Source organism: Cavia porcellus, unplaced genomic scaffold (genome assembly GCF_034190915.1).
Source record: "Cavia porcellus strain 051 isolate PalLab524CR breed Dunkin Hartley unplaced genomic scaffold, mCavPor4.1 scaffold_18, whole genome shotgun sequence".
Classification (NCBI taxonomy): Eukaryota; Metazoa; Chordata; class Mammalia; order Rodentia; family Caviidae; genus Cavia; species Cavia porcellus.
Genome location: NW_026947501.1, coordinates 57571756 through 57593764, shown reverse-complemented (window position 1 = coordinate 57593764; position 22009 = coordinate 57571756). Strand labels below are relative to the sequence as shown.

The 22009-nt window shown below is 48.6% G+C and overlaps 1 protein-coding gene across 3 annotated transcripts in view; it reads right to left on the bottom strand.

Moving 5' to 3' along the window:
- The window catches only part of Pde6b (phosphodiesterase 6B), a 39956-nt gene that overhangs the window by 5585 nt on the left and 12362 nt on the right, over positions 1 to 22009 (bottom strand). Inside the window, exons 2-12 of one of the 3 annotated variants that reach the window (XM_003465052.3) lie at positions 20336 to 20488; positions 19930 to 20019; positions 5519 to 5659; positions 5368 to 5442; positions 4892 to 4956; positions 4238 to 4304; positions 4008 to 4055; positions 3165 to 3314; positions 2789 to 2932; positions 2346 to 2411; positions 1350 to 1496 (exon numbers count right to left, since the gene is read on the bottom strand). In XM_003465052.3, the coding sequence (XP_003465100.2) occupies positions 1350 to 1496; positions 2346 to 2411; positions 2789 to 2932; positions 3165 to 3314; positions 4008 to 4055; positions 4238 to 4304; positions 4892 to 4956; positions 5368 to 5442; positions 5519 to 5659; positions 19930 to 20019; positions 20336 to 20488 (1146 nt within the window). Of the gene's footprint in view, positions 1 to 1349; positions 1497 to 2345; positions 2412 to 2788; positions 2933 to 3164; positions 3315 to 4007; positions 4056 to 4237; positions 4305 to 4891; positions 4957 to 5367; positions 5443 to 5518; positions 5660 to 9880; positions 10021 to 19929; positions 20020 to 20335; positions 20489 to 22009 lie in introns of those variants that run through there. The other 2 variants (XM_063230034.1, XM_063230033.1) reach the window with 2 other exon arrangements.

Here is a 22009-nt window from a genome sequence, read left to right as displayed (position 1 = left end):
GTCCACACCAGCTCATGTGGTCTGAATTGTGAGACAGGCTCTCAGATCCTGTCTCCCTGTCTCTGTAGTTCCCAGGCCCATGCCTGCCTTTCCTAGGTGGGGCTGGCAGGAAGCTGGAGCCAAGCAGATAGAGCAGCTCTAGGTGCTGAGAATTTGAGGCCTCATCTCTGGCCCTGTCCTAATCTGCAAAGAGGATCCCAAGACTGTGCCTTTTTTTTTTCATTACTGGAGTTTGAACACAGGCTTTTTGCGCTGAACTACATCCCTACACTTTAATTATTTTTTATTTTGAGACAGAGTCTTGCTAAGTTATTAAGTCTCCAAACTGGGCTTGAACTTGTATTCTCCCACCTCAGCCTCCTGGAGTGTTGGGATTAGAGGTGTGCAGTACCCTTCCTGCCTGGATATGTGATATTTTAAGGGAAAAAAGTCAGTTTTATGCATGACTGCTTTTCATGGGTCTGCTTTTGGGCAGGAGGGGAGATTGTAGAAGTAATCTCTGGGCAGGGGAGACTATGGGCCAGGGGAGATTCCTATTGCTTCCACTGTCATATTTAGGGCCAGGAAATTATTTGGAAACACTTTTTATATTGTCAATATTTTTGCCAGAATTTTAGTTTTCCTTTTATATGTACTAAAATTTCTTTATAAAATTTCAGTCTTTTTCTCTTGTTCTCTGGGGAGCATAAGAAAAGAGGATTGATTGCTCCCTTGAGCTGTGAGGAAGGTATTACTGAATAGGAGTAGGGCAGAACTGGGGCCAGAGCAGAAGCTAGCCCTGTGGGGTTCTCTAGGGACCCCTCTGGCCAGCTGAGAGGATGCCATGTGTTTCCTGTTTGGCGAGGGGCTGCCTTAACTAACTCTATATCCCAACCCAACCCTGTTAGTGTCCAATGGCACACATAATGAGAACTGTCTGGAACTCCTGTTGATCTAATTTCATGTCATCCATCTACCCACCCACCTACTCATCCACCCACCTGCCCTGTTCACCCACTCCTTCATTCACCTACCCACCCACTCATTCCTCCACCCACCCATTCATCCACCCACCTGCCTGCCTACCTATCCACCCACCCAACCACCCACTTGCTTACCCATCGGCCCACCCATTCAGCCACCCAGATGGCTGCCTACCCATTCATCCACCCACCCACCCACTCTATCCAACCACCTACCCATCCAGCGACCCATCCAATCACCTGTTCTAGACATGGTTGCTATTTATATTTTAGCAGTCCTAAAATGAGTATGTTTGGCCCTCTAATGTTCAGTTAGAAATGGGACCTTCATCCTAACCACATCCCCCAACTTCCCAGGGGACCTGGATCCCTAACCATGTCTCCCACCTCCTGGGGAATCTGGAACTTCCGGACCACGCCCAGTTCGTAGTACATCTGGATGCCACACTTGACCAGGTCCATTTCGGTGCATTCCAGGTCAGAAAAGTGGAACTCATAGATGTCAAACTTGGTGGGTCCAGGCAGCTCTTCCTTCTGCGGGGGGTGTGGGCTGAGGGAGTAGGCCCACTGCAGTGCCACCTCTCTTGTTCTGTCTTCTTTCTGCATCCTCTGTCCAGTCAGATGCCCCTGCACCTCTGGTGATGTCTACCCTCCAGACACTGTAGTCTGTGGCTTGGGTACTACATGGCCCTGGCTCTGCCCATCCTCCTGTCTGCTCCTAGATAGTGACCCCATGATACTTGCCTGGCTGGGCAAATGGGGTAGTCTTGGAGAAACAAGTGAGCACATGGGAAGGTACATATGGGTATAGACTTAGGTGGACACAAGTACACATGTGCTGACACACCCCATAGACACAGGCTCACAACATGACACCAACACTGCTGATTTCCAGAGCCCAGTGAGCACACTCATACAACTCAGAGGCTACAGGAAGAAGAGCCCAGGCATTCTGCTAAGGCACACAGGCAATGGAGATGGAGACATTATACCACCAAGCTGGTCCTATGACATTCACTGGGAGACACATGAGCACATGAACACACATGATGTATATGCATGTGTATACAAGGCACACAGATGCATACACACTGGGGTTCACAGGCAGTGTGCCTTGTCCTACTGGAGGAGACAGTACAGGTGGACACTTGGTCCAGTGGTGTCTAAGAGACTAAGAAGTGGGTGGTTCTGGAGAGGACATGGGGACTGGTGGGAAGATACCAGGTCAACTCTACAGGACAAACACTCAGATCCAGGAGCACACCAGCACCGTCACATGTCCACCAGCCACAGCAGCACCACAAGGTGGCATGCTGTGCCAAGCACCCTCCTACCACTGCAGCAGTGACAGGTGTCTACCAAGGATGGGAGGTGGATTCTCACCAGAATTTTCCCTAGCTCCTCCTCCTCACAGTCAGCTGGCTCCTTCCCCAGGCGTTCCCTTGTTGGCTGACAGACAGCAAGAGTGGGTTATGGGCTCAGGTGAATGATTGTGACATGGTGATAGTGTCCCCTCCACCCCATGAGCATGCTAGATAAGGGGCCTCTGGATCCTGAAGGGCAGTGTCCCTTGGCCCAGGCACTCTAACTCCTATGAACAAGGCTTGTGCATGGGTGGCTCCCTCTCTTTCCCTCCCATCCCTGTCTGTGGGTGACCTAGGAGACCCACAAGGCTTGGTCACATCCTTCAGAGCTGAGGCTGAGGCACAGGAATGTCCCAGGGCTGGGCAGAGGGAGCAGGGGCCAGGGCTGGGACCAGCCATTGGGGCACAGGGACATGTCCCCACCGCTGGGCTCCCCACCACCCCCAGAGAGAGGGGCTGTACCAGGATGGCCTGGATCTCATCCTTGTCACATCTCACGTGGTACAGAACCATGTCCTGTGCAATGTCCTTGCGGTTCTCCAGCTTGTTCATTTTGTCATAGGTGTCCGTATTCAGCACTGACCAGCCCAGGAACTGTGTCAGGGACTGAGGGTGGATGGTAGCATCCCTGAAATACCCTTAATGCCCTGGTGAGCACCTGCTGTGTACCTGCCTATGGTTTGGGCAGATCCCCAGTCTCCAGGTCTCCCACAGCTCAAGAAGTGCCTTTGAATGGACATCTTGGCAGTGCCTCAGACCACCACACTCCCTGATGTACACAGACCACCCTCAGCATCCTGTACCATCTTGCAGGGCTGCCTGTGATGCCAGCATTTACCTCCATGAGGACCTCATCCTGCTCGTCAAAGGGTTTCCCATCCTTCCTGTTATAGAAGGTGGCCACCCCTACAATCTCCTCCTTCTTGTTGACAATGGGCATGGACAGCACATTCTTGATGACCCAGCCAGAGTCGTCCAGTGGCCCCTCCTGCAGGGAGTGGGGTGGAGCTGAGTGCATCTGGTCCTAGGCCTGGCCACGGCTCTAGGGCCAGTGGGCTCGATCTTTTCTGCCTTCAGGTTATGGCATGGGTTGGGCTTCCTGTCTTTCCACCTGCTACCTAAGACCTTGGTGCCCATGGTGTCTGCGGCAAACCTTTCCCACTAGAGATGCCTCAGCAGCACTAGCTTTGGGGTGTGTGAGGGCTGTCACCCACAGGAGGAGGTGTGGGTCCCACTCTGCCTTCCGTTTAATGTTCCTGGAGCCTCCCTTTTCCATTTTGCACTGTGAACCATGCACATCCTGGACAATGGGCCTGTACAGTAAAATATGGACAGTGGACCATTCCTCCATGACCCTGGATACAGTGTGTTCTCTCTAGTGCCTCCAAGAGCTGCCAATGCACCACACCCCCAGGCAAAGACAAGTAGAGCAAGGGGCACTGAATCTTGTGGGGACTAGGTGGCACCAGCCGAGCCCAGGTAGGATTAACTAAGCCCAGACCGGACCAGCTGATCCTCCATGGAACACTGCCCACCTGCAGACCCATGAGCAGGAATACAGCTTTCTCATCATCAGTAGTTGTTCCTTAAAATCAAAATCTAATTCAGCCCATGATTTATGAACCACAATACTTTCTTTTCCAAGCAAAGCACACAGTCTATGTGGTGAGTGAGTAGATACCTGGAACTTGAACATCTCGTCAGTGGAGGTATTCATGATGTTACAGATCTGGAAAAGGAAAAATGTGTCACCCAGAGCTGTTGGCAGCATTCTGCGATCCACACCCTGGCAGCTGCGATCCACACCCTGGATCCCAGGAGACAGTTCTGATGGGCAAACCTGCCCCTTGTCGGTGGGCTGGGAGTGGGGTGTAGGGGAGGGTGCAGGCTGGGGAGGGGCTAGGCACTCACAAAGCCACTCTCCGCCACATAGGTTGGAAGGCCACTAGCCAGGGCCCAATGGTCAGCCGGGGGTGTGCTAGGGAGAGAGGTAGAGGGTCAGTCTGGGACTTGGCAACACATGAGCATCTGCTTGGTCCCATCCTCAGCTCTGGGAAGACAGAGGGTGGAGATGGGGAACCCAGGGAAGGTAGAGAAGCCAGGCGATAAGGCTGGCCCCTACCCAGTATGTATTCCCTCCAGACTCAGCGTCAGTTAGTTGCCTGGTGATTCTGGTCTTACTCAAGTTTAGGCCTGGTCCTTAGATCCTCTGCCTGTTTGAGGCTTGGGGATGGATGCTGGATGGACTCAGGAGTAACTGGATCACTGGCCACACATTTTTGGCAGGCCCTTTAGGGCCAACCCTTGCCCTGAGTTCTGGATAGAACGCACAGGGTGTGAGGCTACTGCAGATCCCTCTTGTAGGATTTCTCTTACAGCTAAGACCTGACAGGGCACCTGGGACTCACCTTACCCTGCGCTGTCCATCCTTCAGGCTGGTCAGACCCTTGATTGCATGAGGAACCTCCCTTACCACAGCACAGGGGCTTTAGGACAGCAAGGCCCCACCTATGCCCCCAGAGCCAGGCATCTGGGAGACACAGCTTATGAGGCCCTGGAACTTACGGGATGACCTTGATATCTTCCTTGCCATGGAGAATGTAGTCGATGACTTTGTAGAAGACAATTTCCTAGAAATAACATGTCAGCATGGGGCTCCCCATCTGCTCCCTTGAGGGTGAGAGCCAGTACCCTAAACACATGTAGCACCCAGATCATCACATATACCGCACATGGGAAACCACATCCACATGCATCCATGTGTTATACACTCACACGCATATATATACATGTACACAGACCAGCCCCCACACATGAACACATGTTGTGCAGTCAGAATCAGATCCACCTTCCTTCTGTGTCCACCTGCCCTGTGTACTCCCGGGGTCCACACACGGGAGCTACTGAGGCCAACACAGCCCTAGGCTGTGGATTCTGAAAAGGGGGAGATAGCATCCACACTTCCTGTTTTCTGCTCTCCCTTTGCTCCTAGAACTGAAGCTAGAGGAGCCAGGCTGTGGGCCATATCCCCCTGGACTCACCCGACCATCGGGTGTGCGAGGGCCTGAGTACGGTTGAGCCTCTCCCATCAGCACAGGCCACACGTCGAAGAATTCCTGGGCCAAGAAGAGGAAAGTGAGGAGGCAGGTCATATGCAACCAGGCTGGGTGTCCCTGGAGCCCGCAGGCTTACCTTCTCCTTGGTCATGTCCAGGAGGGCCACTGAATACCGTTCACAGTTCAGGTAGGCCCGCACGGTATAAAAGGCCTTGTGAAACTGCCGCTCGATGTCTGTCAGTTCCTCAAACACCTTATTGGCCGACCAGAGCAGCACCTGCAGGCATGGCGCGTGGTAGGCCAAGGGACCCACCTGTCTGGCTGTGCTAGTATCGGAGGCCATGTATACCCAGCTTAGTTTACAGGCATCTGGCCATAGTGGCTGGCTGTGCACCCCAAGGACACTGGTTGAGGGTACACAAGGAGACCACCTGCTCCTTGGCCTTGGGGCCCTGGGAGCTGCTGGGCACGGTGGCCTGCTGCCTTTGGCTACATATCTGCTATTGGCTAGTGCTGGATTCATGGTCAGTGATGAGTGAAAACTGAAATGGTTTACTTTGAGATTGAAAAGCAAAAACCTGAACTGCCATTCTCCACCTGGCTGCTGTACAGCCTGTGGGAAGCTGGGGTCTGAGGCTCTAACATCACTGTCTGCTGGATGTCAAGCCTTTTTGCATCTCTGCAAAGTGCATCTGAGGGTGATGTACAATGGGTACTGTCACAACTTTTATCTAGATGAACCACCCCCATCTCGCCCAAGGCCCTGTGTGCTCATAGGTGGGAATTTTCAGAGGTGGCTGGATTTAGAGTGTATGACTATGGATTTGGACTAAGATATGGAATATTGGACTAAATATGGAATGTGAACCTGGACTAAATTAGCCAACTGATTGGTTTAGCATAGTTCTCGGTATTTTGTCCCAGCAATAAGAAACTAAGACAGGTGTGCACCACAGAGCCCTGGGCTAGCTCTGCCCAGACCAGTCCTGCTATGCCCTGGCTCCGGGCCTGGCCAGGTTCCTCCCCACCAGCCTCACCTTGTTTCTCTAACACAGGTCCTCTGGGAACCCCACCAATCCTGTGTATCCTCTGCCCTGCAACGTTCCCTGCCAAGGGTCAATCACTCTAGCCCCACCCCATCCTCATAGTTTCCTTGCTTGGCTTCTTCCTGAATCCCCCTCTAGAGCACTCCCTGCTCTGCTGTCAGAGGAGGGAAAGACCATGGAGACTCGGCCTCCCCACAGTTCACCCACCAGGGGCCTTCTCCTGCCATCAGCTCCCTTACCCCAGCAGGGTGTTCCCCTCTTCTGCCTGCCACTGTCCAGGAGCTGACATTGTGGAGTAAGTCCTGCCCCCTGGATGATACGGCTGCATGTGGCATGTATTCCTTCCCCCAGCACTCAAGCATGCCTATACCCCCAGTTGTCATCCCACTTCCTCCCCCTTAGGGACTCAGGGCAGCCCACCTGTTGCCACTGCCACCTGTCCTGCTAGCCTCTGCCACAGGAAGCTCAGGAGGAAAAGGAGCACAAATTCCTGCATAACTGAGTGGCAACTGCCTGATGAGACTAAAAGCACCCACCAGGGAGTCCATGGGGGAAATATCACATCTACTGGGGACAGATACAGACCATATCCATTGAAGATAGGCACACACCACATCCACTGGGGAAAGACACATGGCCTCCCCTGAGGAAAGACACACTCCGTCCACCAGGAGCAGACATACACACCATGTCCACTGTAGACAGATGCGTACCATGTCTTCTGAGCAGATCAGAGGAAGCTCAGGGACCCACCCTGCCCACACATTCTTGATCTACCCTTCTTCCTCTCCCCATGCAGGTCAACCCTTCCTTATCTTAGGCTCAATACAACCTCAGGCTGGTGCCAACTCAGATCAAGGACAGTCTGCACGCCAAAACCGTGGTTCCCTGTGGAGTGGGCATCCACACCAGGACAGAGCCTGTCTGCCTCAAGGAACAAGGTGTGCAGCCAGACTACCTGAGACCCCCAGCCTGTCAAGGACACTTGGAAAGTGCATTCTTAAGAAAAATCGCTTGACTTTGAAATGTTGAAAACTTGCCTTATTTTTTTTTTCTGTAGTTTTATAGTTTTAAGTCTAGGTTTAAGTCTGTAATCTATTTTAGTCCATTCTTAAGTAAGAGTTGAGGCCAGATTTATTTTTATTCTGTGTGTGGGTAGCTATTTTCCCAGTACCATTATGAAGAGGCTGTCCTTTATCCCACTGTATATTCTGGGCATGTTTTTTTTTTTTTAATCAATCAAGTTTGGTTAATATGGGTTACTATTGAGTTGTTCCATATCTGTTTTTACGCTAAGTTTCATGCTGTTTTGAAAACCAGTAGTGTGATGCCTGCAGTTTTGTTCTTTTTGGGTTGATTGCTATGGTTATTTGTGGAATTTTGTGGTTCCACATGACTCCTAGAATGGTTTCTCTATTTTGGTAGAGAATGACATTGTAATTTTAAAGGGATTGCATTGACTCTATACAGCATGTTGGTTAATATGGACATTTTAATGGTAGTAACTATTCCAGTCCATGAACATGGGAAGGTTTTTCCACTTATTTGTGTCATCTTCATTTTCTTCATAGTATTTTATAGTTTTCAATATATAGTTCTTTCATTTTCTTGTTAAATTTATAGCTAAGTGTTTTTATTTTTTTGAGCTGTTTTAAATGAAATTTTCCTAAATTTTTTTCAGGATAGAAACACTACTGATTTTTATGAGTTTTATAATTTTTTTTTTGTTTTTGAGCAGGGTCTCACTATGAAGTTCAGGTTGGTCTTGAGCTCACTTTGTAGCCCAGGCTGGTCTCAAACTCTTAATGATCCTCCTGCCTCAACCTCTTGAGTGCTGGGATTACAGGTGTAAACCACCATGCCTGGCATAATTCTTCTTTTTTTTTTTTTTTGGTACTGGGAATTGAACTCATGACCTTGTACTTGCCAGGCAAGTGCTTATACCACTAAGTTAAATCTTCATCCCCCTGGCACAATTCTTTTACCCTGCAATTTTACTGAATTTGTTTACCAATGGTTTTTCAATTTTTTTTGGCTTATCAGTTCTAATAGCTTCTGTGGCACTGCTCTGAGGAGTGATTTTTTTTTTTTTTTTTTTTTTTTTTTTTTTGCATATAACCCCAAAAGCACAGGCTATGAAAACAAAAATAGGAAAATGGGATTGCCTCAAAGTAAAAAAGTTTTGGCCTCAGAGAAGACATACAGATGGCTGACAGATGTATGAAAGAACACTTAGTGTCTCTAACCATTAGCAGAAAGTGAGGAAAACCCACAAGGCGATATCATCTCATGCATACTAGATTGGCTACTTTGGAAACATGAAAGATGAGTGTTGGCCAGAGCATGAAGAGAGACCGAAGTGGCCTGTGGGTGGAGATGTAAATCACCCAATTGTTTTGGAAATCGAGATGGAGGCTTCTCACAAAACTGAAATGGACCTGCTGTGTGATCCAGAACCTCACTAGTGGGTGATTCCCAGCGGAGCTGAATTATGTCAAGGAGAACTGCACACCTGTGTTCACTATAGCACTGTCCACAAGGAGGGTTGAGACGTGGAACTAACCTGTCCTAAAATAAAATCAGCCAGGGACAAGGAGACAGACTCCACATGATCTCACTTACGTGTGGAACCTGGAAAAGTCAAACTTATTGAGGAAGAGAATGGCTGCTAGGGTGGTGGTGGGGGCTGGTGGAAAAGGGAGGGTAGGATGGCTGGCATACATTTCAGTTAGGCTGGATTCAGTTAGGCTGGATTCAGTTAGGCTAGGAAGGCTGGGGAAGGAGGATCATTGCAAGTTTGAGAACACCCTGAGCTACAAAGTAAGCTCAAGGCCAGCCTGAACTACATAATGAGGTCCTGTCTCAGAAAAACAAAGCAATTCTCTTGTTAACTGGCCTCCTTGTAGACAGCCTGTCCTCACAGCTGGATTCCTCAGGCTGGTTTCTCAAGGGCCGTTGGATATTGTCCAATTCTGGTGGCCTAAGTACAGCAAGTGGTGACTGGTATCACTCTACGTGTAAAAAGAAAAAGATTTTAAATGTTCTCACCAAGCAGGAATGATAAATATTTGAGGTATTAGATGAATTGTTTGATCTAATTATTCCACAAGCATACATGTATCGAAACACTACATTGTACCCAAAAGATAGGTAAATTTCTTTGAGTGTATATGGTACTGAGGATTGAACCCAGCACTCTCACATAGAACTCTATCATCAAGCCCTTTAAAAAAAATTGAGATCTGGTCTCCTTAAGCCACTAACTTGCCCAGGCTGGCCAGAATTGAATTGACAGATGTATGAAATTTCAGAATTGAAATCTTCCTGCTTCGGTCGGTTTCCTAGAGTATGAGATTATTGGTGTGTATCAAGGTATGTACAATTATTATTTGTCAATTAATAGTAGAATAAATCTGGAAAACTATTGGAAACATTAAGCTAGGTGCCAGTACCTGATGGGACAAGATGTGTAGGGCCAAGGGGTGAGTACTCTCTTTCCAGGTATGGATCATGCTCTCCATGTCTTCAAATCTCCAAGGCATCAGTGACTCTCCAAGGCCCGGGCCTCTGTCCATGTCTCCATACACCTACCCTGCATCAACCAAACCTGGGTGGTGAGGGGAGTGACCTGGGCTCAGGTGGTTCTGGGGATAGATAACATGGGAAGGGAAGCTGACTTATGGAAAAGGTTATCAGTTATGGAAGGAGGCTTCAGGATGTCTTGAGGGGCAGCCAGGCACAGTTCAAGGACCTGGGACCTACTCAAAGGAAAAAACCTGGCTTCTCTGCCCTTGCTCCAGTGATCTCTGGGCCCACAGCAGGTGCTCTGACCTCCAGAGTCCACACTGGGGCTCTGGTGTCCTTCAGAGCATTGTCACCACAGGTGTTGTTGGTGTAAGTTTGAAGGGGTTGACCTTAGGGTGCAGGGCAGTGGTTGTTTTAGGTCTTAGGGGCAGCATGAGGACAATATCCAGTGGCCCTTGAGAAACCAGCCTGAGGAATCCAGCTGTGAGGACAGGCTGTCTACAAGGAGGCCAGTCAACAAGAGAACTGTTTTGTCTTTCTGAGACAGGACCTCATTATGTAGTTCAGGCTGGCTTTGAGCTTAGGGTGTTCTCAAACTTGCAATGATCCTCCTGCCCCAGCCTTCCTAGTGCTGGGATTATAGGTGTGCACCACCATGCCCAGCCTAAAAGAACTGTTTTGAAGACTGTTCCTCATGGACTAGACCTCAAGTCTCCTCATGCTGAATGTGACCACAGACCTGCATCCTAAGGTCTTCTAAGGTAGGAATGTGTCCAGTGTTATTGCCAGTATTCTTATTTTATGGTGAACTGCTGACTATGGACTGTTTAATCTTCATGAATTAAATTTAAATTATTATCAAAAACTGTAATTTAAGGAATTATGCAAAGGGAAAAGATGATCAAAATCTCAACTAATGCTCTCATTCCTTCCTTGAAACTGACCCTTGCCTCTGATCTTAAGATATTTACTAGGGAAGGACAATGGATACCAGGACCCCCTCCCCCATATTGAGGGCATTGTGGTAGGGCTCCAAAACAGCCCCTTTAGTACTTCCAGTCTCTTACACTGCCTCCTGACCTCTAAGCTCCCACTTCCCACCAAGTGGAAGTGAATTCTGCAGTGAAAGCTGTAGCTTCTTCCTACTTCCGTCCTTGGGAGATTTCAGATGAGTTGTCCTCAGCTCTGGACTCATTGGGTAGGACAGTGAGAGGCCACAGACCTACCCCAAGGTGCCCTCAATTGCTGCACTGGAGTGGACCAGGCAGCTCCCAGACCACTCCCAGATAGATCAGAAAGGAATTCCAGCAGCTCAGATGCTGTTGGGAGGTTCTAGCTGGGCAGGGCAGGAGATGAGGACACAGCAGGTACTAACTCTGCGCTGCCTGGTTTGGGGCCTGGAGGAGGGTGGGTGAGTGACTGAGGAACAGATTTAATTCTTGCTAACTGGCACTCCTGCAGCTCTGGAGGAGGAAGGGAAAGTTTGAGTTCAGGCTGCACCACAAGCCACAGGCTGCCTTGGCCTGCTTGTTACCAAGGCCTCTTCCCAGGAGGAGCTAGCTATAAGGCTGGCTCCTGCTTTCTTTGAGCTAGGTCCTGGGAAGGCTGCCCAAGGCAAGCCCTCAGAAGCAGCTTTCTCAGGACCTGGCACAGGATGAAGCAGAAGTTACTGAACTCAACAGAGCCAGCATGCTGCCTGTCTGTAGGCTGGGGCAGGTCCAGGCTTCAGCCTTTGTTTCTGAAGTGCTGGTTTGTTCACTGCTGGGCTAGGGCTGGGAAAACCACACACAAACCACATACAGGTCTCTGACTACTGAGCAGGGAGACTGAGAGTATGTGAGGGGAGACACGCTGAGGTGCAGGGCTCAGTGGGGTGGAGTGGGGTGTGGACCTATCAGGTAGAGAGCTAACCTAGTCTTCCTGCAGTGTGGCTGCGGGAGGGGTCAGGGCCTGGTGAGATCCACAGTAGGGGGCAGATGTGAGCTCCTATCCCTGCCCCCACAGTGGTGTCTAAGGTGTTAGGGTGACTTTGACCTTGAGTGGTTGGGGCTAGGTCTGGCCGCTGGCCCTTCCCCAAAGAAGTAGCACCAGGGCGACTGGGCCTAGGGCCACGTAGGGCCTCCTGGGGCTTCTGCTGGGCCTCTTCTCTGGGCTTGAGGGCTTCATGGCCATTTTTTCACTCTGGTGTTTGTGGGCTCAGCCAGCAAGTTCTTACTGGCTTGTGTCTGCAAACTATCCTAGGGAATGCATCTCTGCAGACATCAGTGAGCCCTGGAAAGCAAAGCTAGAATACTGCTGGTGCAGGGACCTGGAACTGGTAAGTTCTCCACAGACATCTTACGAAGGAGTAAAACCGTCTTACAGGTTCGGCAACAGTTGCAAATACATCTTAGTTTACCAGGATATCAAGTAAGAATCATCACCTTAGACCTGTTAGAGAACTGAGGTCCCAGGAGACCCCAATCTGAGAGGCAGGGACAGTCACAGTGAGGCCAGCTCTCCCAGAGCCATGCTCAGGCACTAACAGTGGAAATAAGGGGTCATGTGGATGGTTGCTGGAGGCTAAGAGGACAGGGAGAGGCCCTGACCATGCTGGTGTCCATGCTTTTGAGGATTTTCTTTCCAAGGGCCTGGTAGGCTCTTAAGCTGAGAAAAATCATTCTAGCAGCAGAAGATAAATGAACCATTTAAAAAATATGCCCAAAGTATTCTCCTTAATGCTGTCACATCCACCTGAGGAAAGGCAGCCAGCCAACCCCAGCCTTCCTACCTCACCCAAAGGAAGGAAAAAGAGGCCACAAACACTTAAGGTCACAACCCAGTGACACATCCTTGACAGACTCAACTCCAGGACAGCTGCAGAGGTCCTGGTTCTGTCACCAGTGTTGCCCTCACTCCATCCTGAAAAATCCACAAATGAAAACCAAAATCAAAGAGAGCAAGAGAAATGCTACAGACTAAGCAGTGTCCCCTAGATCCCTATGTTGGGCCCTGACCCTAATGTGATGTTTATGGGGTACAGACTTCAGTAAGTATTAGTGTCACATCAGGCTTTGAGGCCCTGCCATGGGGTTAGCATGCTTATAGAGGGCAGACAAGGCTTCGCTGCTCTGTGCTGTGCAAGGAAGTGACAGTGTCTTCCCCAGACCCTGGTGGCAACACTTTGACTTTGGGCGTTTAACTTTCAGTGGTAAGTGACACAGGTCACAGTCCACAGGCAGTGTTAGAGGGTGCTGAGGCTGCAGCAAATATTAAATACAGCCCAGGTCTCTAGCAGGGAAGTCACATGGCCAGGGATGCAATAGATAATGGCCACACAGTGAAGCTTCCATTAAGCCCACTGTTCTGAGAGCTGTGCATCCACAGGAAGAAAGGAGGCTCTATCCTGCACCATGACTTGGCAGTATCTTTAGCCATGCTTTTTGTGATGTTCTTTATAGTAAACTGGAAGACATAAGCATTTCCAAGTTCTGTGAGTTGCTATAGCAAATGAATTGGACACAAAAAAAAGGGATGCTGGGAGCCCAGGGCTGGGCTTGGGTTGGCTTGACTGTGTCCCCCAAAGCTTGGTGTGCTGGAAGCTTGGTTCCCAGCAGATGATGCTAAGAGGTGGTACAAAGTAATTAGGCTATCAAGATGCTGTCCTGGGAGGGATTAATGTGGGTCCTGCAGAGAGAGTGAGTTCCTCAGTGCCTCCTTGCCTCACCCTGTGACCACTCTTGTGTATGTTGCCATCATTGTGACATCATCTGTCACAGGCCTTCACCATGCTGAGCAGACTCATACTGCATCCTTGAGCCTCCATAACTGTGAGCTACGCAAACCTCTTTTTCTCTATAAAGTGCAAGCCTTAGGTATTTTGTTATAGCAACCGGAAGTGGACAAATACATCAGATTTATAGCTGCCCAGTCAGAAGCTCAGGTAAGAGCTAGTATTTGCAACTGGTATCAGTGGTGGGGATGTCTGTGGGGCCAGATCTCCAGCCAGGTAGCATCAGAGCTGAGTGGATCAGAAGACATGTGGCTGGCATCTGCTGCTGCTGACTGCTTGCTTGGCATATGGGAACAAATCTCCACACAACTGGGATCACAGTGCTCTTTGTTGAGACAGCACTGGAAACACCAAATTTCTTTCCTTCTGTGTCTCAGGGAGGAACACTACCTCATGCATTCTGTAAGGCCACCATTGCCCAATGGCAAAACCAGATAAAGGCATTAGCGGAAGAGTAACTGCAGAGTAACACAGCTCACGAACACAGATACAATTTTTTTTTTTTTTTACAAAATGCTGGTAAACCTGTCAAACAGCATATGAAAACAATTATATCCCATGAAGAAGTAGTATTTATTATAGATGTACAAGCCTGATTCAGAATTTAAAAAGCAATTAATATAATCTACCATGTCAATAGGCAAAAAAATTTACATGGTCTTATCAATGCAGAAAAACTGAAAAAATATAGCACTCATTCAGAATGAAAATCCTCAGCAACTAGAAAGAGAGGACTTCCTCAACTAGACAAAAGAGTTCTACAAAACCCTATTCTGGCATCATGGTTAATGATGAACTGAGCATGTGGTTCATGCTTATAATCCCAGCACTACAGGAGGCTGAAGCAAGAGGATTACAAATTTTAGCCCAGTCTGGGCAATTTAGAAAACTAAGGAAGACCCTGTCTCTAAAAAAAGTTTTATAAGTGCTGACAATGTAGCTCAGTGAGAAGGCAGTGGATTCAATCCCTAGTACTAAAAACAAAATGGAATGGGGTGGAGGAAGATGTCTTCTCTCACTGCTCCTATTCAACATTATGGTTAAAGTCCTAGCTGGTGTAACAAGACAAGAAAAGAAAATACAATGCATGAAAATTGGGAAGGAAGGAATGAGCTGCTTTTGCTGATAACATGATTGTCTATGACATGAAAATACTAGGGAATTGCTAAGAAACCCTGGAACTAGTAAGAGATTGTAACAAGCTCACAAGTAACAAGGTAAACATACTCTAGTGGATCACTTTCTTTATAACAAAGACAAACACCTGAAACATGGAAGTAAGGACACCACACCACTTACATTACTGCCCCAAAATAAAAATATGCAGGTATAAATCTGATGAAATACATGTAGGATCTATGTATAGAAATCTCAAAACTCTGATGAAAGAAATATAATATCTAAATTAACAGGCATTCTGTGTTTGTAGACCAAAAGACTCATTATGGTTCTTCCCAATATGGTCTGTAAATTTAGCACAATCCAAATTATACCAGCCATCTATGGATGGATATTGAAAAACTGTTTTTAAAGCTAGATGGAGAGGAAAAGGAAACACAATACAGAAGAAAAAGAACAAAATCAGAGTGGACGTGGTGGTGTACACCTGTAATCCCAGCACTCAGGAGGTTGAGGCAGAAGAATCACTGCAAGTTCGAGGCCAGCCTGGGCTACATAAGTGGTTCAAGGCCAGCCTGTGCTAAATAGTGAAATCTTATATAAAAAAACAAAAACCAAAGTCAGAGAACTTCAAGACTTACTATAAAGCCACAGTGATCAGGATAATATGGTACTGGTGACAGAACAGACATATCCACGGAGCAGAAGAGAGGCCCAGAAATAGATCAGATGGATAATCCATTGACCTCTGAAGAAGAACAAAGCAGCACAACTTTCACAAAATGAATTACTGAGCTAAGTGTAGACAATAAGACTAAAAAACTTCAGCAAGATGACATAGAGAAACTGTAGGGTTTATAAGGAGTTTTTAGGTACAAAGTAAAATCTAATCCATGAAGAAAAATTATGATGAATGGGATTTAAAACTTTTATTTTGCCAAATACACTAATAGATAAGGCACACCTGGGAAGCAAATATTTTCAAAACATGTCTGATAAGGGACTTGTGTTGAAAACATTTTTATAAACCTTAAAAATAAACAATAATGACACAATCAATGCAATTTAAAGATAGGGCAAAAGATCTGAATACTTAAAGGAAGTGTAAAATGTGTGAGTGTCAAACAGGTATAAAAGAAGGTCCTCAATACTACCTGTCATTCGAGAACCGTATATCAAACCATATATCAAACTTAAAATGTTGTGAGTTTGACAGAAAAGTGTGTACTACAGAGATAGAGCTGAGACCTCGATTGCTGAGAAGGAACAGAGAAATAAAAAAGCTAGCCTGGGGCATCATGGGAAGCAATGGGTCTCTACCTTTTGCAGCCTCAAAACTGCAAAAGGGCAAGACTTTGCTCGGAGAATAAAGCTGCAGAGTGCTGTGTTCCAGAGTGGCAATGGAGACAACAGGAGGTTCCAAGATGGTGGCAGCCTCACCAGATTGCAGAATGGTGGCAGCACAGAGAAGCTCTTCCTCACAATCAGGTTCAGAGAGCTCAGTAATCCAGGTACTTGACCCCTACAGCTCTGAGAGAGGAAAGCCTGGCTACTGCTCCCTGTGATGCTGGTTTTAGGTAAATGGAGAATGTATGAGTTTGGAGATTAAGGCAGCTTCCACCACAATTTCAGAAGGCCTGGAAAGCCAAGCAGTGTGCCCCTGAGAAGGAAGTATATAAAGCTGTGAGGCCAAAGGTACAGTGGAGACCCCAAAAGTTTGGAAAAGCCAGGAACATGGATCATCCAAGGAAAGCTGAGCAGAGTGGGCTTGAGAGAAGCTGTGGGAGCAGAAACCCCTGGAAGTGTAGTGCGGGTAGAGTCACTCAAGCCTTTTGGAGCTCACAACCAGATTGTTTCAGATGCTGAGAGTGGAACTCCAGGACTTAATATTTGTTCTGCTGGATTTTGGTCTTGCTTTGGTTTCAATGCTTTGTATTCCTGTTTGTAACTTTTGGAATGGTAATGTTTATTTTGTGCCACTGCATGTTGGAAGTGTTTAACTCTGTTTTCATTTGTACAGGGACTTGCAGCTATGAGTTTGCCTTAGAGCTTGGAGGAGACTTGGGACTTGGATTTTTCAGCAATGCTGAAACTGTTAGGATTTTGGCAACTACTGGAGATGGACTAAATGTCTCTTACATAAAGGATGTGCATGAGTCTTTGGCAGACCAGGGGTGGAATGTTATGACTTGTGTTTAGATGTAACCCCTCCCCCCAAACCTCAAGCAGTCATGGTCACAGCTGAATCCAGCATTCATGATTGGTTCATTGTCTAGTACTGGATTGGTGGTGTGAGTCCTACACCTGCCTGGGGTGGAGCCGACATACAGTGTAAGGGTAGGAAGAAAGATTTTCTTTTCTCTTGCATGGTTCACTCTTGCTGTTTTGGGGCGGGGGGACCATGAACAGTGGCCCTGCTGTGCCACCCTGCCTTGGAGCCAGCTAAGTATGGACTGAAACTTCCAAAATGATAAGAAATAAACCTTCCCTTCCCTAATTTTGTGTGTCACGTATTTTATCTCAACAATGAGATAAAAGTAACTAAGACACCTTCGCAGTGCCTCCCTAAGGTATGTAACGGACCAGGCAGTCATGCACCTTGGCTGAAAACACATACAGTGGTGTTTGCAGCAGCTTCACTCATCACTGCCTATGCTGGAAGCAAGCACTCTGCCTCTCAGTAAGTGAATGGATAGAGAGAGCCTGAAACATTCAGAAAAAGCAGTGTGATTCAGTAATAAAATAATTTGTAGCTGAACAAGAACATAGAGGAACCTTAAGAGCATATACTTAAGTGAAAGAAGCCAGCGTGGAAAGGCCTCACAGTATGTAATTCTCTATCCAACATTCTGAGGAGGACAAACTGTGAAGACAGTAACAGTCTCTGGGAGTTCAGTGGAGGTAGAAGGGGAATGAGTATGGGGAGCACAGGGAAATTTTAGGGCAAAAGTTATTCTTTATGATGCTGCAAGGGTGGGTATATGTCATTCTGCATTTATCAAGACCTATAGCACTTTACAAAAAGTGAACCTTAATATGTACCAAAAAAATAAAAATATATTTGTTACCTTAGGGGTCCCAAGAAAGGCTGAAGACTTGTCAAGAGATTATTACAAGCAAGTAGAAGCCGCTCCCTTTAGGGACAGGAGAGGTGCTGATTTACTTAAGCTTGTAGACAAGTGCCATTTGTGAGAATGAAGGCAAAAGATACTTTGCTCCACAGAAATGTTTTCCATGGGAGAATTGGCTGACAACCCCAACACTATACTCTAGACCATTCGGGTGGTTGGTGGTGGGGGGAGGACACCACAGAGGCAGAAGTGCACTTTGCAAGGTATGCAAGTGTTGGTTGTGAGGTGACTACATTCAGGTATGTGTGCTGTGTGTGACCTGTTCAGTAGACAGGTGTGAGGTAGTGTCCTCTGCAGGGTGAGTGAGTATGTCTGACCTGCACACTTTGTGTCTGAGTACATGTGTGGTAAATGACCAAGTTTTTTTCTGTGCACTGATTTTGGATGGTGGATGGCAAAATATGTAGTGTGTGGTGGTGTGAATGTACAGTATATGTATATGCATGACTGCTATGATACGTGAGTGGTGTGTACTCTTTCATTAAAATGGAGGTAAGCCATGTTGTATGTGCCTCTGTGCTGTGATGTATGCCCTGTGGGGTGTGTATCTGAACTGTGCTGTGTGCCGTGTGGGGTGCACATCTGTGCCATGGTAGTGCTGTGTGGGATGAGCATCTGTACTGTGGTAGTGCCATGTGGGATGAGCATCTGTGCTATGGTGAGTGCTATGTGGGGTGTACATCTGCGCTGTGGTAGTGCCATATGGAGTGCGCATCTGTGCTGTGGTAGTGCCGTATGGGATGAGCATCTGTACTGTGGTAGTGCCATGTGGGATGAGCATCTGTGCTATGGTGAGTGCCATGTGGGGTGCGCATCTGTGCTGTGGTAGTGCCGTATGGGATAAGTATCTGTGCCGTGGTAGTGCCCTGTGGGTTGTGCATCTGTGCCGTGGTAGTGTCGTGTGGGGTGTGTATCTGTGCTGTCACAAGTATGGCATGGCATATGTGGTCGTGGAGGGGTGGTCTCTAGGACCAGCAGCACTTGGGGCCCCTTGCTGCTCCTGGTTAGGATTCACCCCCAGGGGAAACATCTGCCATGGCAGGTATCTGTGTCCTCTGCTCACCAGCCCCTGTGCCCTGGCCCTGCTTCCCATGGCTACCTCCCTGATGTGCCCCTATGCTCCTGTCTCCGTTCCCTGTCCCTTGGTCACCCTCCCCTTGAGTGCCTCCAGCCCATTCCTCAGCATATCTGACTTGTCTTTGCTGCTGGGCCCCTCTTGGTGGTCAGGCAAGTCTCTCCCACCCACAGCCTACTTTGCTCTCCTGATCCTCAATGTCACAGCCTCTGTCCTCCTCATAGCCACAATGAAGGCCAGGATATTGAACCTTGTCTTTCCCTGTGCCTTACCCCAGCTGGGGTAGTTGTGGGGCAGGCTGTGGGGTGAGAGATGAGGTGCCTCTGTAAAGGTTCATTCCAGGCACCCATGTGTTCATTGCAGACCTCAGGGAGGCCAATGTGGTCCCTAGCTGTGAGCCTGGTGTCCCTAGGAGCCGGGAACTTTGGTTCAGGATAATGGGCAAAGGTGGCAGCTCTTGTCATTCTTAATAGGTCCACAGTAGGTGGCCAAGGTCTCATTCATAGGCAGAGCAAGAAGTAGAGAAGGTCTAAAGTGGCCTGTTACCTTCCCGGTCCCCAAAGCCACCTTGGGTATAGTATTTCTACAGGTATCTCATCCACTGTGTCAAGGTGAGAGGAATATCCAGGCCTGTAGAAGGCCTCCTGCCACTACCCCTGCCCGGAACTGAGAACCACCCTGGAGGATGGCTCCCCACCACCAGCCCACCTGTGGGGAGTGCAGCACCCATGTGGCCAGTCTTTCCCTAGCTGATAAGGGAGGGGCACCTGGCCCTACCTGGCAGTTGTGTCTGGCTCAGACAGAGCTTGAGTCTCAGCTGTTCACTGGGACAGGTCAGCTTGGGAGGCTGGGGACAGGGGATGAGTGGGTGTGAAGTACCTGGCCTCGGCGTGTCTCACAGTTGTGGAGGTAGCTTAGGTGATGGATCTTCAAGTTTAATGTGGCAAAATTTAAGTACTTTGTGAAGACCTGAAACAGCAGGAAACAGCAGGAGTTAGAAACTCCAGATTTCATATGTGCCAGGTATGTGCTTGGGAAGGACTCTGAGGCCACTGGCTGTATATGACACAGGAATAGGCACACTGAGAGGCTATGTTCAGCACCCACTACAGTGGGCTTGTGCATACAAGCTCAAGTGTGTATGATTGGCACCTGGCTCACACACATGGGTGCACAGAGGGACATGGAGACAATGCATGTAGGTAAGTTTGGAAGTGTGGTGAGATGTGCACACAGGCCAGCGTGTGTGAAAGATACAGACAGCAACATGTCTCTGGACACTCACATCTTCGTCCTCACTTGTGAAGGATGGGCCGTCGAGCTTATTCACTGCCATGATCACAGCAATGACATCTTTGCCATTCATGATGGGCATGGCCAGGATGTTCCTTGTCACATAGTCGGTGAGCTCATCTGCGAATGAGCTGAAGTGGGGACACTGTGGCAAGAGGAGAGAGGTTGTTGCTGTGGACAGGCTGGCCAGGAGGCAGAGGCTGAGATCCAGGAGGTTGCTGCCCAGACCAGTGCCGAGAGGCTGCATGGCCCTGCTGTGGGCAGTGGGTACTCCTCCACCTCAGCTCCACCTATTCAACCTCCCGCCCCGTCTGAGCCATGAGCCCCGACTCCCAACCCTGGAGCAGTATCCTCAGCCCCTCACCCTGCCCGGGCTGAGGGCACCCTGTCAGCTCCTGATTCCTGAGTTGGTCTGGTTGCCACAAGTCAGACTGTCCTAGTCTGGTGACTGCTTCCTGCTTACGCTCATTCAAGCCAGGCCTCTATATGCTCTTCCTTGTTGGTCAGTGAGGGATGAGCCTCATTCTCATCAGTGGCACATCTGTACGATGCTCATCAGAACAAGTGCAGCTATGATCTGGGGGGAAGGTGCCCATTCAGAGTCCATCAGCCCTTCTGCCACCACCATCTGTGGCCCATCATGTCATCTGCTTTGCCCATGGGTAAAGCTTCATCTACCTCTGTTCCCATGGAGGGGTCCCCACTCATACCCTCCAAGATGTAGGTACCCTCCAGTCCCTGGTCTGAGCTTTGCCTCCACAAGGAGCAGGAGGTAGGCTTCATTTCAGCCTGCACATCCCAAGTGAGGGCCTGTCAAAGCTTCCGATGGCCTTCAAAGAGTAGGATGTGGCTGAGTGCCTTGGCACATGTGCCAAGGTAGACAGGTCTGGTATCAGCCTCAATGGGGTCAGAAGCTCCTAGAAGCTGGGGATAGCCCTGTGCCTTTCCTGGTCCATCCACATTGTCCGCCATACTGTCGAATATTAAAGGATGCTTTCAGGTGGCTCAGCATCATGGCTCCAGCTGCCCCGATAACCTCCCACAGTTTTATCCAACAGGACATCAGAGACGGCCACTGGGGCCAGGAGGGCATCTGACATTCTTCAGAGGGATACTTGTGGTTGCTGTCAGCTTTCCTTTCCTGGTCCTTCCTCATTCTCAAAAATGTGGATGCCACCTGTAACTACACAGTGCCAGAACATCAGCATGTGAAGAGGCAGCGTGGGAAGATGGGCAACAAGTGCCAGCAGAGGGGGCATCACTGGGGTTTGCACCAACACTGTTGTAGGGAGACATGAGAGGCTGCTGGCTACACTGATGCCCAGGGGTTCCAGGAGGTGGAGCTGAGACAGCAGTTGCTGCAGGAGAGAGACTGAAATTAGCATGAATCCTGGGATTGCATGACAGATTTCTCACTGTATGTCATGCTGTCGTTGTGAATGTGCCAGATAGGACACCTCTATCTCTAGAACAGTCATGAGCACCCAAGGCCAGTACCTGATACGGGTAGTTATCCTCACTTCCATTTCCCTACTAGCACTCCTTCTCTCCCACCCAGAGCCAAATTTTACAAGTCTCTCAATAAGCCCATCAGCTCCTGCAAACTACACAGGATAGTAGCCTTCAAACAGAACATAGAAATATAATAGTGTTTCTGAAAGAGTAG